This window comes from Sorex fumeus, unplaced genomic scaffold, assembly GCF_029834395.1.
Source record: "Sorex fumeus unplaced genomic scaffold, SorFum_2.1 ptg000093l, whole genome shotgun sequence".
NCBI classification, from domain to species: Eukaryota; Metazoa; Chordata; class Mammalia; order Eulipotyphla; family Soricidae; genus Sorex; species Sorex fumeus.
The window spans coordinates 5,518,573-5,534,630 of NW_026606150.1; the positions used below are offsets into that span (position 1 = coordinate 5,518,573).

Consider the following 16,058-nt stretch of genomic DNA (forward strand, 5'->3'; position numbering starts at 1 on the left):
CTAGAGCAGGCTGCAGTCCTGTCGTTGCTGCCTGCCGGCCCTTAGAAACCTGTGCAGTGGAGTTAGTTCATGCCCAATTCAATCAGCCTAATCAATGGCTGAATAAATAGCAATACTCCTACATTAAAAAAAAAAAAATACCTGTGCAGTTTCCCCATCCGTAAAGTGGAGGAGATCACTTCCCTCTCCCCCAGGCTTGGTTTGAGGCTTCAAGGGGTAACATGTGATGGGGTTGGGGTGCTCATGGAGTGGGTGGGCACTTGCCTTGCACGAGGGGGACCCAGATTCCATCCCCGGCATCCCATAGGGTCCCCTGAGCCCCACCAGGAGTGGTTTCTTTTTTTCTTTTCTTTTTGGGTCACACCTGGCGATGCACAGAGGTTACTCCTGGCTCTGCACTCAGGAGTTACTCCTGGCGGTGCTCAGGGGACCTTATGGGATGCTGGGAATCGAACCCGGGTCTGCCGCATGCAAGGCAAATGCCCTACCCGCTGTGCTATCTCTCCAGCCCCAGGAGTGGTTTCTGAGTACAGAGCCAGGAATAAGTCCTGAGCATCGCTGGGTGAGGCCCCAACAAGCAAAAACAAAAAGCTATAAAGTGAAATATCCGGAATGCTTTCCACATGGTTTGTTTTTGTGTCACACCTGACGATACTCGGGTGACTCCTGGCTCTGCACTCAGGAGTCACTCCTGGTGGTGCTCAGGAGACCCTATGGGATTTCGGTGATCGAACCCAGGTCAGCCACGTGTAAGGCAAGTGCCCTACCCACTGCCCTATCCCTCGGACTAGAGTTTCTATATTCTTCATAGTCTCCATATATTTCAAGGTGGAAGGTCTCACTAGAGCGCTTGAAGATTCAAGCAGAAGAGGGGCTGGAGCAATAGCACAGCAGGTAGAGCGTTTTCCTTGCACACGGCCGACCCGGGTTCGATTCCCAGCATCCCATATGGTCCCCTGAGCACCGACAGGAGTAATTTCTGAGTGCATGAGCCAGGAGTAGCCGTGTGACCCAAAAAGCAAAAAAAAAAAAAAAAAAAAAAAAAGATTCTAGCAGAAGAGAGGCCTGCAGGGGCGTCTCCCCGGGCCACTTCTGAGCCCCCCCCTTTCCTCAGAGCCCGCTCTGGATTCTGACGTGGCTCCCAAGCTGAAGAGCTACGACTTCCAGGGGAGCCATTTCCAGGTGACGCGGGGGGACTACGCCCCCATCCTCCAGAAGGTGGTGGATCACCTGGAGAAAGCCAAGGTAGGGCCTGCTGTGGGCTGAAGTGTGGGGGGCCCAGCCAGGAGGAGAGGGCGACGGGGGTGCCTGGAGGCTGACTTCCTGCACCCCTCCCCACCCACCCCCCAGGCGTACGCAGCCAACAGCCACCAGGAGCAGATGCTGGCACAGTACACGGAGAGCTTCCTGCAGGGCTCCATCGAGGCCCACAAGAGGGGCTCCCGCTTCTGGATCCAGGACAAAGGTCCCATCGTGGAGAGGTGAGGCGGGGCCTGCCCCCTCCTGCCCACCCCCTCCTGCCCGCCCCCTCCTGCCCGCCCCCCTTCATCGCTCCCCTTCTCTCCCCCAGTTACATCGGCTTCATCGAGAGCTACCGAGACCCCTTTGGTTCCCGTGGAGAGTTTGAAGGTAACTACTGGGCGGAGGGTGGTCCGTGGGGAGCCCCCCATCGTCCCTGCCCCTCTCCCCGCGGGCACCGAGACTCAGCTCCCTGAGTAGCCATCATCCCCCTGATCATGGGGGGAGGGGGTCTCTGTCCTCACTGATAAAGCTGCTGGAGTGTGATCCCATCCCCCGAGCCCTGAGTGTAGACCTAGGGGGCACCCTGGCAAGGGGAAAGGGGAGAAGCAGGGCCGATGACCCCTGCAGGCTTGGCGCTGAGCCGAGATGCCTGAGTGGACAACAGTTGGACCTGGGGCTGGGGGCACAGCAGGAAGGCACCTGACGCTGCCCTGCTCTTGGCAGCTCTGGGATATCACCAACCTCCTTTTTTTTTTTTTTTTTTTTTTTTTTTTGCTTTTTGGGTCACACCGAGCAATGCACAGGGGTTACTCCTGGCTCTGTACTCAGGAATTACTCCTGGCGGTGCTCAGGGGACCATATGGGATGCTGGGAATCGAACTGAGGTCAGCCGCGTGCAAGGCAAATGCTCTGCCCGCTATGCTGTTGCTCCAGCCCCAAACCTCCTTTTTTTTGGACCACACTCAGTGGTGCCCGGGACTTACTCCTGGCTCTGCGCTCAGGGATCACTCCTGGAGGGGCTTGGGGGAACCATCTGGGGTGTGTCTGTGAGTTGCAAGCCATCCCCACAGAGGCCGCCCCCATCCCCAACACCCCCTTCCCTCCCATTTATTTCCCCGGCCCCCCTGTCGGATGTTGAGTTGCGTTTCTGCCTTTCCTGTCTCAACCGTCCTGTATCTATGGTCTGGGGGTTGGCCCTGGAGGAGCCTGGCCTGGACTGAGGAAGCACTGAGCTGACCCTCGGCCTGGGAGCCCATTTCCTCTCAAGAGCCCCTCAGCATTGGGGTCAGTGCAAGCCCCCAAGAGTCATGCCACAGGGTCCTGCTTTTTGGGTCACACCCAACGATGCACTGGGGTTACTCCTGGCTCATGCACTCAAGAATTATTCCTGGCGGTGCTCAGGGGACCATATGGGATGCTGGGGATCGAACTTGGGTCAGCTGCGTGCGAAGCAAATGCCCTACCCGCCGTGCTATCACTCCAGCCCCAACGGATCAGTTTTTATAGCCCCCTTTTATTGGATTAACGATCAAAACATCTAGCATGCCTCGAAGTACATAAGACCAAAGTACATAAGATCAAAACACCTTAAAATACATATTTTAGTGGTTTTGGGTTTTTTTTTGGGGGGGGTCACACCTGGTGATGCTCAGGGGTTATTCCTGCCTCTGCACTCAGGAATTATTCCTGGCAGTGCTCGGGGGATCATATGGGATGCTGGGAATCGAACTCAGGTCAGCTGCGGGCAAGGCAAACGCCCTCCCCCCTGTGCTCCAGCCCCATATATTATTTTGTAGCCTAATAATGCACAAAGTTCCTAATGAAGTAAAACAGACCACCTTGTAAAGCTTCACATCTCACTTCCCATATATTCCACATCGAAATCTATACAAACTTGCACAATAACCCAATAAGGTATTTGTTTAACTTTCATCCAGTCATAGCACAGTTCATTTATAACAGAAGGCGGCTGCATTGGGACATGCTGACCCCAACCCAGTTCACTCAGCGTTCCTAGCTGTTCGCAGCTCTGACACGCCCTTGTTTGCAAGGCAGCATCCCCAGAACTTCCTCATGACTCTGGTCAGGCTCCAACACCCTGGGCCCGCCAGGCGTGATCCCTGAACTGAGGGCCAAGGGGAAGCCCTGAGCACCACCAGGTGTCACCCCAAAACCAAAACAAAGAACCCGGAATAATTCCATTCCTGACACCCCCAACACAAGTTGAAAAATCAAGAGGAACTGGAGTTCGGGGAGAGCATGCTTTTTTTGTGTGTGCAGGACCGGGTGGAAACGTTCTCTAGGCCACAGTTTGTGAGCACTGCTGGGAAGGCCCTTGCCTCCCTGTCCAGCACCCTCTCCGCAGCCAGGGGTGCGTGGGCAGCTCATGGCACCTCTGGAGAGCCACTTTCTGTGTGGAAGCAGCCCCAGCCTCTGGGAGCCTCCCCAGGTGCCTCCTCGGCCATGAACTCCTGCCAGTACCTCTTAAAACCCACCCTGGATGTCACCCTGCGGACCTTTGCCCACCCCATGGTGGGCTCCAGGAAGGCGGGGTGGGTCCGTGGGGCCCAAGGAGGGTGTGAGGATCCGGCCACCTGCCCACCCACACCCCCACTCCCACCCGCAGGCTTCGTGGCCATGGTGAACAAGGCCATGAGCGCCAAGTTCGCGTGCTTGGTGGCGAGCGCAGAGCAGCTGCTCACGGAGCTGCCCTGGCCCCCGGCCTTCGAGAAGGACAAGTTCCTCACCCCCGACTTCACCTCCCTGGACGTGCTGACTTTTGCGGGTTCCGGCATCCCGGCTGGCATCAACATCCCCAACTGTGAGCGCCCCGCCATGACCCCCCCCAAGCCCATCCACCCTGCTCTATGCCCTGGGCCCATCCCTGACCCTGTCCTTCGCCCCACCCTGCCCCAGATGATGACCTCCGGCAGACGGAAGGCTTCAAGAACGTGTCACTGGGCAATGTGCTGGCCGTGGCCTATGCCACCAAGCGGGAGAAGCTGACCTTCCTGGAGGAGGAGGACAAGGTGGACGGGCGGCAACGCCAGCAACCAGGGGCTCCCTGGAATGGGGGGGCTGTGTCCGGGCAGGCGATACCAGCACTGGGGGCTTCCTGGAATGGGGGTTGGGGCCAGCCTGTTTCCACCCCTTCGCGTGCCCACAAGTGGCCCTTCCTGCCGGGGGTGGCCGGTGACCTGGAATCTCTGCTCGGCATGGCAGGACCTGTACATCCGCTGGAAGGGACCCTCCTTCGACGTGCAGGTGGGGCTGCACGAGCTGCTGGGCCACGGCAGCGGGAAGCTCTTCGTGCAGGTCAGTGGCCAGCGCGTACTGGGGCGGCGGTTGGTCCCTTGGTCACAGGCGACCCTGTCCTACCCCGTCCCCAACCACACCCCAGTGTCCTGCGAGCTCCATGGATTAAATGGTGGGGGGATGGTGGGCATAGGACAGGCTCACCAAGTCTCCTGAACAAGATATGGTCCACCCCCGTACCCTGGGGTGGAGCTGAGTCCCCCGCCCCTGCCTGGGACTGCCGGGCCTGGGAGGGGGGCGCAGCCTGTGGCCGCCCACCGGCTCTTGCCCGGGGCAGCCCCGTTCCCTGGTCCCCTTCTTCCCCGCAGGACGAGAAAGGAGCTTTCAATTTTGACCCGGAGACAGTCATCAACCCGGAGACCGGGGAGCAGGTGAGGAGGCTGGGCCAGGGCGCCCAGGGGTACAGGGGTCTCCGCCCCTAAACCTGCTTGCCCCCCCAGATTCAGAGCTGGTACCGGAGCGGGGAGACGTGGGACAGCAGGTTTAGCACCATCGCCTCCAGCTATGAGGAGTGCCGGGCCGAGAGCGTGGGGCTCTACCTCTGCCTCCACCCCCGCGTGCTGGAGTAGGTCCAGGCCAGGCCCGGGGGTGGGTGGGGGGTCGGGGTGGGGGCCGCAGCCGCCCTCACTGACCCACCATCCCTTCCCACCCCAGGATCTTCGGCTTCCAGGGCTCCGATGCTGAGGACGTCATCTACGTCAACTGGCTGAACATGGTTCGGGCCGGGCTCCTCGCCCTGGAGTTCTACACCCCCGAGGCCTCCAACTGGAGGCAGGTGGGTGCCTGCCGCGGGGCAGGGGACCCTGGCATCGGGATCTGAGTGCAGGAAAGAGGACAGCAGGGCATGTGGACCCTACTTTGTGGGGAGGGCCACCCGCCACTGTGGCGGCCTTGGCGGCTCTGCCGGTGAAGTGGGGGCAGGGTCTCTCTGTTCGTCTAATTTGGCGGTTCCTTACACTCCTGACAGTACTTGGGGCTCGGTGCCCCCTTACCGATGTTTAGGGGGCCAGGGCCAGGTAGCTGGGACTGTACATCCTTGAGCTGGTTTCACTGCCCAGCCTGACTTGCCCGTCCCTGTCACCGAGGCGACATGTGCAGCCATCCGTGTCCACCTGCCCGGGCCCTGCGTGGGAACTGGCCATGTTGCTTCCAGGATCACCCAGGCGGGAGGCGGGCACTGTGGTCAGCCTTATGCTGGGTCTGAGGGGACGGGCACCGAGTGGCTCAATGATTTGTGGGTCAGTCACCTCCAGGCCACCAGGCGGGGCTGCTCCAGGGTGGGCTCTGGAACCCGCACAAACCGCAGAAGGGTCTGGAAACTCAGACTGATGCGAGGCAGTTGCACATGGGAGGTCCTGGTTCCGCCTCCAGCACTCAGGGGTCCCCAGAGCCCCCTCGAGAGTGACCCCAAGCAGAGAGCTGGGAGTCAGGAGACTTGTGCCCTTGCTCCCCCTTCCCTGCTGTGTGACCCCGACTGAGTCACTTCACCTCTCTGAGCCGGCCCATCCTCCCTACATTGGGGTGGCCAGGGGGTCTGGGGCTCCAGCCCTGCCTGGAATGGTGGCTAGGGCAGTCGCCCACCAGCGGGGAGGAAGCAGGCGTGGAACGATGACCTGGGCCACCTCACGCACTGCCTCGCTCCCCACAGGCCCACATGCAGGCCCGGTTTGTGATCCTGAGAGTCTTGCTGGAGGCCGGCGAGGGGCTCGTTACTGTCACTCCCACCACAGGCTCCGACGGGCGCCCAGATGCCCGGGTCCGCCTGGACCGCAGTAAGATTAGGTCTGTGGGCAAACCCGCCCTGGAACGATTCCTCCGGAGGCTGCAGGTGAGAGCAGGTGTCCACGGTGGGGGTCCCTCCGAGCCCCCAGTCTCCTCACCTGTGTGTGTGAGTGTGTGTGAGTGTGTGTGTGTGTGTGAGAGGGGGAGTTGGGCTGTACGCAGCGGTGCTCCGGGCTGACTCCTGGCTGTGGTCAAGGATCACTCTGCAGTGCTCAGGGGACCATCTAGGGTGCTGGGGATCAAACTCAGGTTGGTCTCGTGCAGGGCAAGCGTCCCACCTGCTGTGCTGTCACCCCAGCCCCCGCCCCCTGCCTTTAGCACAGCCTCTTGGCCTCCCCATCATCCGTCCGTCCATCCATCCATCCATCCACGCACGTGTCCATCTCTCCTGCTGGCATCCGTCCCTTCGCCCACCCCCTCTCCATCCATGCAGTGAGTCTGTACGTCAAACCCAAAGAGGAAGTCGAGCCATTTCATGTGTTGTATGAGGGGTGGGTGGAGGGACAGTGAACCAGGTAACTTCAAATCATGATGAGAGCTGGACAGTGCGATCGGGTATTGTGAGAATCGAGGGGAGAGGAACTCAGAGCCCCCTGGTCTGGGGGATTGGGGAGGGTGTCTTGGGAGGCAGCATAGAAGCTGGCGTCTGGGTACCAAGGAGACGGCAGTGAAAAGATCTGAGGGTGGAAGATGCATAGGACACAAGCCCTGGGGGCTGGAGCGATAGCACAGCGGATAGGGCATTTGCCTTGCACGCAGCCGACCCAGGTTCGATTCCCAGCATCCCATATGGTCCCCTGAGCACCGCCAGGAGGGATTCCTGAGTGCAGAGCCAGCAGTAACCCCTGTGCATAGCCGGGTGTGACCCAAAAAGAAAAAAAAATTAAAAAAAGAAGACACAAGCCCTGCCTGAGGACCAGACGAGCTGGGTAGGTGGAGAGACAGGAGTCCTGGAACTTAGCCAGGGGAGGAGGGCAGGGAGGGGTTGGCTTGGCCCTGGTGTCACTCAGCGCTAGAGGTGCTAACGTGCTCAGTAGTTAACCTGCACCACACTTGGTCTCGCTGGCCTGCATTTCTCATCTGTCCGACGGGGTGAGGAGGAGAGGGACAAGCAGAATGCCGTGCTGACGAGCCAGGGCAGCGCAGAACATGGGCCGTCTAGCACCAGGAGCATGTGAGAAAGGCGGGTTCTCAGGCTCTGGCCCAGCCCTGCTGGTCCTCATAGTCAGAGCCAGGGGTCTGCAGGCCACTGTCCTGTAGTGTTACGCCAGGGCTAAGAGGGCTGGGGATGTGCCTTGATGGTGTGGCATTTGCCCCGCGCACATCCCCCGTGGTACCAAACCCGAATGGGAGCGATAGTACAGTGGGGAGGATGATGCCTTGCACATGGCTGTTCTGGGGTTCCATCCCCAGTGTCCCATGTGGTCTCCTGAGCCCACCAGAAGTGATTCCTAAGTGCAGAGCCTGGAGTGATCCCTGAGCACTGCCATGTATGGCCCCCAAAGAGAAACACAACAAAACAAAAACATAACCAAAAAAAAAACTCCCACCAACCTCAAAAAACAGCACTAACGTTCAAGAACCACCCAGAAGCTGCTTTCTACTGAGCACGGGAACACGGTCCCTCTTTCCACCCCCTACAGAGTCTAGCCTTTCTGGTTCTATGCCCGCTATTTCTAGAAACCTGTGGATAATACAGCAGGTAGGGCACTAGCCTTGCACGCCGCTGACCCAGATTTGAGCCCTGCATCCCATATAGTCCCCCAAGCGCGCCAGGAGTGATCCCTCGGTGCAGAGCTAGGAGTAAGGCCCAAGACATTTTTTTTCATGAAAGATGGGTGTTTGAGGCCAGAGAAATACTCCAGAGGGAAGGCATTTGCTTGGTGTGTGGCAGCCTCCTTTTGGGACCCCGGCACCCTGTCTAGTCCCTCAAGGCAGGAGTGATCCCTGAGCACAGACTCTCAAAACTTCCAGGTGTGTTGGGGCTGGAGTGATAGCACAGCTGGTAGGGTGTTTGCCTTGCACGCGGCCGGCCCGGGTTCGATTCCCAGCATCCCATATGGTCCCCCGGGCACTGCCAGGGATAATTCCTGAGTGCGTGAGCCAGACGTAACCCCTGTGCATTGCCAGGTGTGACCCAAAAAGAAAAAAAAAAGACTCCCAGGTGTGGCCCCAAACCCCCCAAAAGGATAGGTGTTGGGCCCTTCAAGTTAGAAGTCTATTTTTATTTTTATTTATTTGTTTATTTTTTGTTTTTTGGGTCATACCGAGCACTGCTCAGGGGTTACTCCTGGCTCTGCACTCAGGAATCACTCTTGGCGGTGCTCAGAGAATCATATGGGATGCCAGGGATTGAACCCGGGTCAGCTATGTGTAGGGCAAAAGCCCTACCCACTGTACTATTGCTCTGGCCCCACAAGTTAGAAGTCTAAATTCACCAGAGGCAACGTGCATTGGGTCACGTAGCAGACGTGGAGGCCGGACCCAGGAAAGGGCATTTGTAGCACTACCGGAGCCGTTTGAAATCGAGTCTAGGACTTAGCAGATGGCATCGCACTGTCATTGTAAGCCACCTGCCTCTGAGAAAGCTGACGGGGGCAGGGAGGCTAATGGGAGGTGTGGACCCCAAATCAGCCCCGGATTCTCTAACCACAAGAGGCAGGACTGCCAGACCCTAACCAAGGTTGAGCTGGCACACCGCTGCTGGTGTAGACACTGAGCCAGCCTGTGGGAGAGGGTCATGCCACAGCATGCCCTGAGCACTGCTGCCCCCACGCCCCACTGCGGTGATAAGGCATGTCTGTGGGCTTACCTCCTGGGCCGTAGTCTTCACCCTTGGTGGGGCGCGATGTTGGGTCTGTGTTTCTGGCCTCTGGGAAGGCCTGGACTCAGTGGTCTGGTTCATTTCCATGTGGCTGCCACTGGTTTGGGCACCGTGGCCGGGTTTGCATCCAGCCTGCAGGTGGTGCTAAGGATTGAACTCTTGATCAAACTACTTTGAACGTGGCCTCTTACTCACATTCAATGTAGCAGCTCTCTCACTGAGCCAGCCCCAGCTCAGCACCTCAAGCCAACTCCGCTCCCCGGGACCCTCCCGAGGGCTAAACTTTCAGCCTCTTTAATGTGTGTTCAACAACTTCCGGTTTAGTAGCCCTGGGGGACTGAGAGTCAGGGAGAGAATTCTCCCTGTCTTGCCCCTGGGAGTTCCAGGCGGGTCTGTTTTCTCCAAAGTGAGAGCAAAACTATCCTTAGGAGCCCCGAGTCCGAGCTGGTGGCCTTGCCCGGTGCCTCCTGCAAGTCAGCAGAATCAGTAAGGCCCCAGCCACACACCCTAAACAGGAAAAAGCCAAATGGAAATTCTAGAAATAAGCTGTGTGGTCATTGGAGCCGAGCGCAGGCACATCGGCCAGCTTTCACAGCCAGGGACCGAAGAGTCTAGAATGTGAAACGCAGAGACAAGAAATCTGAGAGCGGCAGAGATAGGAGCGAGTCTGAGAAGGCCTGACAGCCATCACCCAGAGAGAGGAGGAAAGGGAGGACTATTAGAAGATAATGGCCGAGAATGTTCTCGAACTGACTGGAGTTTCAGGTTTATGGATCCAGGACAGGCTCTAAGGCATTTTCTTTTCAGGAAGTTCAAGAAATCCCAAGAGGGGCTGGAGTGATAGCACAGCGGGTACGGCGTTTGCCTTGCACGCGGCCGACCCGGGTTCGATTCCCAGCATCTGATATAGGGTCCCCTGAGCACCGCCAGGAGTAACTCCTGAGTGCAGAGCCGGGAGTAACCCCTGTGCATCGCCGGGTGTGACCCAAAAAGAAAAGAATAAAAAAAAGAAAAGAAATCCCAAGAATGGCCAGGAAGGTGTCTCCCTAGAAATATCGTGAATAAAGTAAAACAAATAAAGACGTGGAGAGACCCTAATAGCAGCGGAGTGTAGAGGCAGAAGGAAGGGAAGGAGCCGTGGCCAGCTGGGAGCTACTGTGGGCACAGGAATGGGGAGAGGGCAGGGACAGAGGGCATCATCAACCACCATAAGATTGTCCATCCAGGGCTTTAGGGAGTTAGGAGAGACCTGAAACGAACCATTCAGACCGCTATTTCGGGGCCACACCCAATGGTGCTCAGGGCTTCACTCCTGGCAGTGCTCGGGGGACAAATGGGTGCTAGGGATCCAACCCAGGTCAGCTGCATGCAAGGCAAGTGCCTTACCCACTGTACTCTCTGTCTATCCCCATTGATTCAGATTTGATGGTTAAATCAAATCTTTGTGTTGGGCTGGAGTGATAGTACAATGGGTAGGGCATTTGCCTTGCACGCAGCCGACCCAGGTTTGATCCCCAGCATCCCATATGGTCCCCCGAGCACTGCCAGGAGTGAATTCTGAGTGCAGAGCCAGGAGTAACCCCTGCGCATCACTGGGTGGGACCCAAAAGGCAAAAATCAACCAACCAACAAAAAACCCTTTGTGGAGGAATTTCTACAGGCTGGCATTGAAGAAACCGAGATGCAGGGAAGGTTTGATAAGTGCCCCCACTTCAAAGAAAAAAAAAAAAAGAAGAAAAGGATCACTGAACTCTGTACTGAAGTAAAAGTGTTGTCTGTGGGGTTGAAAAAGATCCCGAGGGCTGGTGAGGCAGCTCAATGCGCTGGGCTCGAATTTGCATGCAGGAGACCTGGGTGTGAGCCCTGGCACCTCTTGGCCTTCCAGGCACTGCTGGGAAGGACCCTTGCCCCCACCCACCCCCACACACATCATCCTGTGTGGCTGAAAATAGAATAAAACAAATTGAAAATGTTAAAAAACGAAATCGGGCTGGAGGGAAAGTACAACAGGTATAGAGCATTTGCCTTGCAAAAGATTTACCTGGGTTTGAATCGTGGCATCCTGTATGTCAGGAGTAACCTGAGCATTGCTGGGTCTAGCCCTAAAAGAAGGAAGGAAACAAAAGAAAAGGAAGAAGGCTGGGGCCAGAGCGCTAGGACAGAGGATAGGGCATTTGCCATGCAGGGGGCTTATCTGGGTTCAATCTCTGCACCCCATATTATCCCCTGAGCCCACCAGGAGTGATCTTTGAGCACAGAGCCAGGAGTAAGCCCTGAACACCCCTGGGTGTGGACCAAAAAACAAAAATGAGGGGGCAGAGTGACAGTACAGCAGGCAGAGCATTTGTCTTGCACATGGTGGACCAAGGTTTGATCCCTGGCATCCTATAAGATCCCCCGAGCACTACTGGGACCAATTCCTGAGTGCAGAGCCCTGAGAAACCCTGGGTGTGACCCAAAAAAAGGAAAAACCAAACAACAACCAAAAAGAAAGGAAAGGAGGGGCAGCTGATCTGTGTTCAATCCCCGGCATCCCATAGGGTCCCCAAAGCACTGCCAGGAGTAACTTCTGAGTGTAGAGCCGGGAGTAACCCCTGAGCATCACTGGGTGTGACCCAAAAAAAGCAAAAAAAAAAAAAAAAGGAAAGGAAAGGAGGGTGATGTTAATTCCTTTACTATTCAAATGAAATAGTCAAGGTTGGAGGGATGATGCAGGGGTTAAGGCACTTGTCTTGCACGCGGCCAACCCAGGTTTGATTCCCAGCATCCCATATGGTCCCCCGAGTACTGCCAGGGGTAATTCCTGAGTACATGAACCAGGAGTAACCCCTATGCATCACCAGGTGTGACCCAAAAACCAAAATATATATATATGGGAAAAAAAAGAGAAAAGGGGCTAGAGCAATAGTACAGCAGGTAGGGCATTTGTCTTGCACACGGCTGACCCGGGTTTGATTCCCAGCATTCCATAAGGTCCCCCAAGCGCTGCTAAGAGTAATTCCTGAGTGCAGAGCCAGGAGTAATCCCTGAGCATAACCGGGTGACCCCCCCCCAAAAAAAAGCAGCGGAACCACCAAGTAAGAATGTCGCTTCATGTGGACAGGCCACCCTCTCCCCGCCAGGTCTCAGCAACCCTGAGCACCAGCGGGACTCATGCAGCCTCTGAGCCTCGTTCCATCCCCCACAGGTTCTGAAGTCCACAGGGGATGTGGCCGGAGGTCGAGCCCTGTACGAGGGATACTCAGCGGTCACCGATGCGCCCCCCGAGTGCTTCCTCACCCTCAGGGACACGGTGCTACTCCGCAAAGAATCCCGGAAGCTCATTGTGCAGCCCAATACACGCCTGGAAGGTGAGACCTCCTCCCTGAACCCCGGCCTGGGCCTTCTGGGGGACACCCTGGAGCATGGGACAGTCCCTGCTGCAGTCCCCCCCTCCCCCCGCACCCGGGAACTTCTACAACCACCAGTACATCCCATGCACTGGGCCGTGCAGTGGCCGTGGACTGTGAGGGGGTCTCAGGCTAGGGGATGGTGGGCATGACTGAGTCCTGACAGTGCCTGGGGGTCCAAAAGTTCTCCTAAGGGAGCCCGTAAGGTGCTGGGACCCCAAAGCCACTGTGGGGGGGGGTCCCTCTCCTTTCTTGAATGACAATTCCATTTCCAAATGCCTCAGCTTTGTCTGTGCTGGCTTTGTGCCTCTTGGGGTCCAGTCCCTTACCTCTCCATGGCCCAGAGATTGCTTTTCTGGGCCTTGAGGGCCTACATTACCAAGGCCCATGTGGATGTGGGGTGACACTGCCAGGAACCCCCCATCAGACACTTCCTTCCAGGACCCTTTAAATAAGGAGTAAGGAGGTATGGGGCTGGAGAGGTAGCACAGTGGGTAGGGCGTTTGCCTTGCTCGTGGCTGACCCAGGTTCGATTTCCAGCATCCCATATGGTCCCCTGAGTACTGGCAGGAGTAATTCCTGTGCATCGCTGGGTGTGACCCCAAAAACAAATAAATGAATAAGTAAATAAATAAATAAATAAATAAATAAGGAGATAGGGTCCTCTGTGGCCCTTTCTACAGATGAGGAAACCAAGGCATCAGCATCTCTGACCCAAGACTCTCTGTTTTTCCTGGAAGGAGCAGGAGTCCCACCAAGGGCCTTTGTGCCATGCTGTTACTCCCCAGGCGGGTGTGAGGGCAAAAAATAAGCCACCTCTGAGGAGAACGACGTGTTCTGCCTCTGACCAGCCCACAGGGGCTCCTGTGAGATTTGGCCTCCCTGGCTCTTCCCTCATCAGGCCTCCTCTTAGCCCCTGTCAGCTGACCCTTCTTATCACTGGGGACCCTGTTAAAGTGGCGCCTTGTGCGAGAGGCTGACCCTCAGCCACTCTCTTCCTCACCAGCTTCGTTTTCTCTGTACGCCATCACCCTGCCCTTCCCCCGCCACCTGGTCTCCATGACGACAGGGGCCTCCTCCCAGCACCTAGCCGGGGCCTAGAGCTGCCCTCCCGGTACCTCAGTGGGTGATGCTGGCTCATGGCCGGTGCCCGTTGTCTGCGCTGGACTGCGGGCAGATTGGGTTTAGAAAGGCGGCCGGTGATGATGGTGCAGGTGCCGATGACAGCTGTGGCGATCGATTAGTTGATGGATTATTGATCGCTGATATCGGTAAGTCTGTTTCAAAACTAAGGCCGATCCTGAGCCCTCTCGTCTCCTCTCCAGGCTCAGAGGTGCAGCTGCTCGAGTACGAGGCATCGGCCGCCGGCCTCATCCGGTCCTTCTCTGAGCGCTTCCTGGAGGATGGGTCGGAGCTGGAGGAAATCCTCACCCGTCTGGCCTCAGCCGATGCCCATTTCTGGCAGAGCTCCCCGGCCCCCTCCAGCCAGGCCTAAGGTCTGTGCAGTGTCTCCCGACTCCATCAGACCAAGGCAGCAAGTGGCGCCTTGGTGGGTGTGTTTGGGGGCTGCAGGGGACGGAAGCTCGGACTTGGTGCTACCTCAGCCGGGGGCGGTGACTCGGACCCTCCCGTCCGTCAGCACTTTGCTCTTGCCGAGCACATCCCCTGTGCTGGCTCATCTGATCCGGTGCCCTGTGGCGCGGGCAAGGCCAGGCTCCTGTCCTGTCCCGCAGATGCAGAGCCCAAGGCTCAAGAGAAGCCGTGCGCAGCTCCACAGCGCTCGGGCGCTTCTCCCAGCCCAGGGCTCCTGTCTCACTTTTATAATCAGAAGAATAAATATGATCCACAACCACTGTGTTTGCCATCTGTATGATTCCTCCTGCATCTGCTTCCTGCAAGGGGGTAGGGTCGGGTTTGGGGTGTGTGTGTCATTTTTAGGCCTCCATTCACCATTAGTTGGTCCCCTATTAGCAGATACAGAGGCACAGGGATACATATTGCCTTGATTTTGCAGTATGCATCAAAATTCTCTGGAATTTCAAATATTCCGGGAGCCTCAAAACTGGAAACCCTCGGGGCTGGAGAGATAGCACAGCGGGTAGGGCGTTTGCCTTGCACGCGGCTGACCTGGGTTCGATTCCCAGCATCCCAGATGGTCCCCTGAGCACTGCCAGGGGTAACTCCTGAGTGCAGAGCCAGAAGTAACCCCTGTGCATTGCCGGGTGTGACCCAAAAAGAAAAAACAAAAACCAAACAAACAAAAAAAAACTGGAAACTCTCAGCTTTGGTCAGAAATCTAGGATTGATGGAGTCCAAACAATAGTACAGTAGGCACGCAGCCGACCCAGGTTCAATCCCCAGCTCCCCACTTGGTCACCGGAGCCAGCCAGAAGTGATCCCTGAGCACAGAGTCAGGAGTAATCCCTGAACACAACCAGGTGTGGCCCCAAAATAAAAGAAAATTCTAGGATTGAATCTTACGCTCTGAGGCTCTCTTCTTTTTCTGGGGTGGGGTACGCTCAGAGGTCCTTCTGGATTGTTCTAGCAGCTTGGTGCTCCGGGATCATGCAGTGCTGTAGATCTAGTCTGGGCCTCCTTCATGGAAAACCCTATGAGCAATTCTTTGCTGAAGCTCTAGTCTATCCCCCCTACCCCCAGGTCATACCCTTCAGTGTTCTGTGCTTACTCCTGGCTCTAGGCTTAGGGGTCACTCCTGGTGGGATCTTGGAACAATGTAGGGTCCTAGGGATTGAACCCCGGTGGCAGCATGTAAGAAAAGCCCTTTATTCCTATTTCCTTGGCCCTGAAGTTCCAGTCTTTTTGTTCATCTTTCCATTCCCTGTGTCACTGTTGACACATGGGGGGATCTCTACTGCTCCCAGATCAAGGAGGGGTGTGTGTGTAGAGGGGGGGTTGCCCTGCAGTGCCTGTCGTATCCAGCCCAGCCTTCACACATGTAAGGCAGGCTCTTTTTCCACAGAAACACTTCCACACTCACATATCTCTGGGGCCCTAGAATTTAATGTTTTGGCTTCTGGCCACACCCAGCGGCGCTCAGGGTGGCTGACTCCGTTACTCAGGAATCACCCCTGGCCAGGTTTGAGGAGACTATATGAAGCGCTGGGGATTCAACCTGGATCCAATCCTGGCTGGCTGCATGTAAGACAAGTACTCTACCCGCTGTACTATTGCTCCATCCCATAGAATTTTTTTGCTTTTTGTGGGGCTGCAGCGATAGCACAGCGGTAGGGTGTTTGCCTTGCGCTGCCGGCCCAGCTGAGCTGGGTTCAATTGCTCCGCTCCTCCTGGAGAGCCCCGCAAGCTACTGAGAGTCTCTCCCCCGCGGGGCAAAGCATTCGATATGCCAAACACAGTAACAAGAAGTCTCACGATGGAGACGTTACTGGGCCCGCTCAAGCAAATCGATCAACAACGGGAGGGCAGGGCAGTGCTACAGTGTTGCTTTTTTGGTCACACCTAGCGGTGCTCTGGGCTTACTCCTGGCT

The 16,058-nt window shown here is 56.7% G+C and overlaps 1 protein-coding gene across 4 annotated transcripts in view; it reads left to right on the forward strand.

Moving 5' to 3' along the window:
* The window catches only part of DPP3 (dipeptidyl peptidase 3), a 32,431-nt gene extending 18,072 nt beyond the window's left edge, over positions 1-14,359 (forward strand). For 3 of the 4 annotated variants that reach the window (XM_056131928.1, XM_056131929.1, XM_056131930.1), the window contains exons 7-18: positions 1,115-1,245; positions 1,351-1,481; positions 1,571-1,629; positions 3,869-4,063; positions 4,159-4,271; positions 4,465-4,557; positions 4,866-4,928; positions 4,998-5,122; positions 5,212-5,332; positions 6,206-6,385; positions 12,351-12,513; positions 13,878-14,359. In XM_056131928.1, coding sequence (XP_055987903.1) covers positions 1,115-1,245; positions 1,351-1,481; positions 1,571-1,629; positions 3,869-4,063; positions 4,159-4,271; positions 4,465-4,557; positions 4,866-4,928; positions 4,998-5,122; positions 5,212-5,332; positions 6,206-6,385; positions 12,351-12,513; positions 13,878-14,047 — 1,544 coding nt within the window. In that variant the 3' untranslated portion in view covers positions 14,048-14,359. The remainder of the gene's footprint in view (positions 1-1,114; positions 1,246-1,350; positions 1,482-1,570; positions 1,630-3,868; positions 4,064-4,158; positions 4,272-4,464; positions 4,558-4,865; positions 4,929-4,997; positions 5,123-5,211; positions 5,333-6,205; positions 6,386-12,350; positions 12,514-13,877) is intronic. The other variant, XM_056131931.1, reaches the window with a different exon arrangement.
* The last annotated feature ends 1,699 nt before the right edge of the window (positions 14,360-16,058 follow it).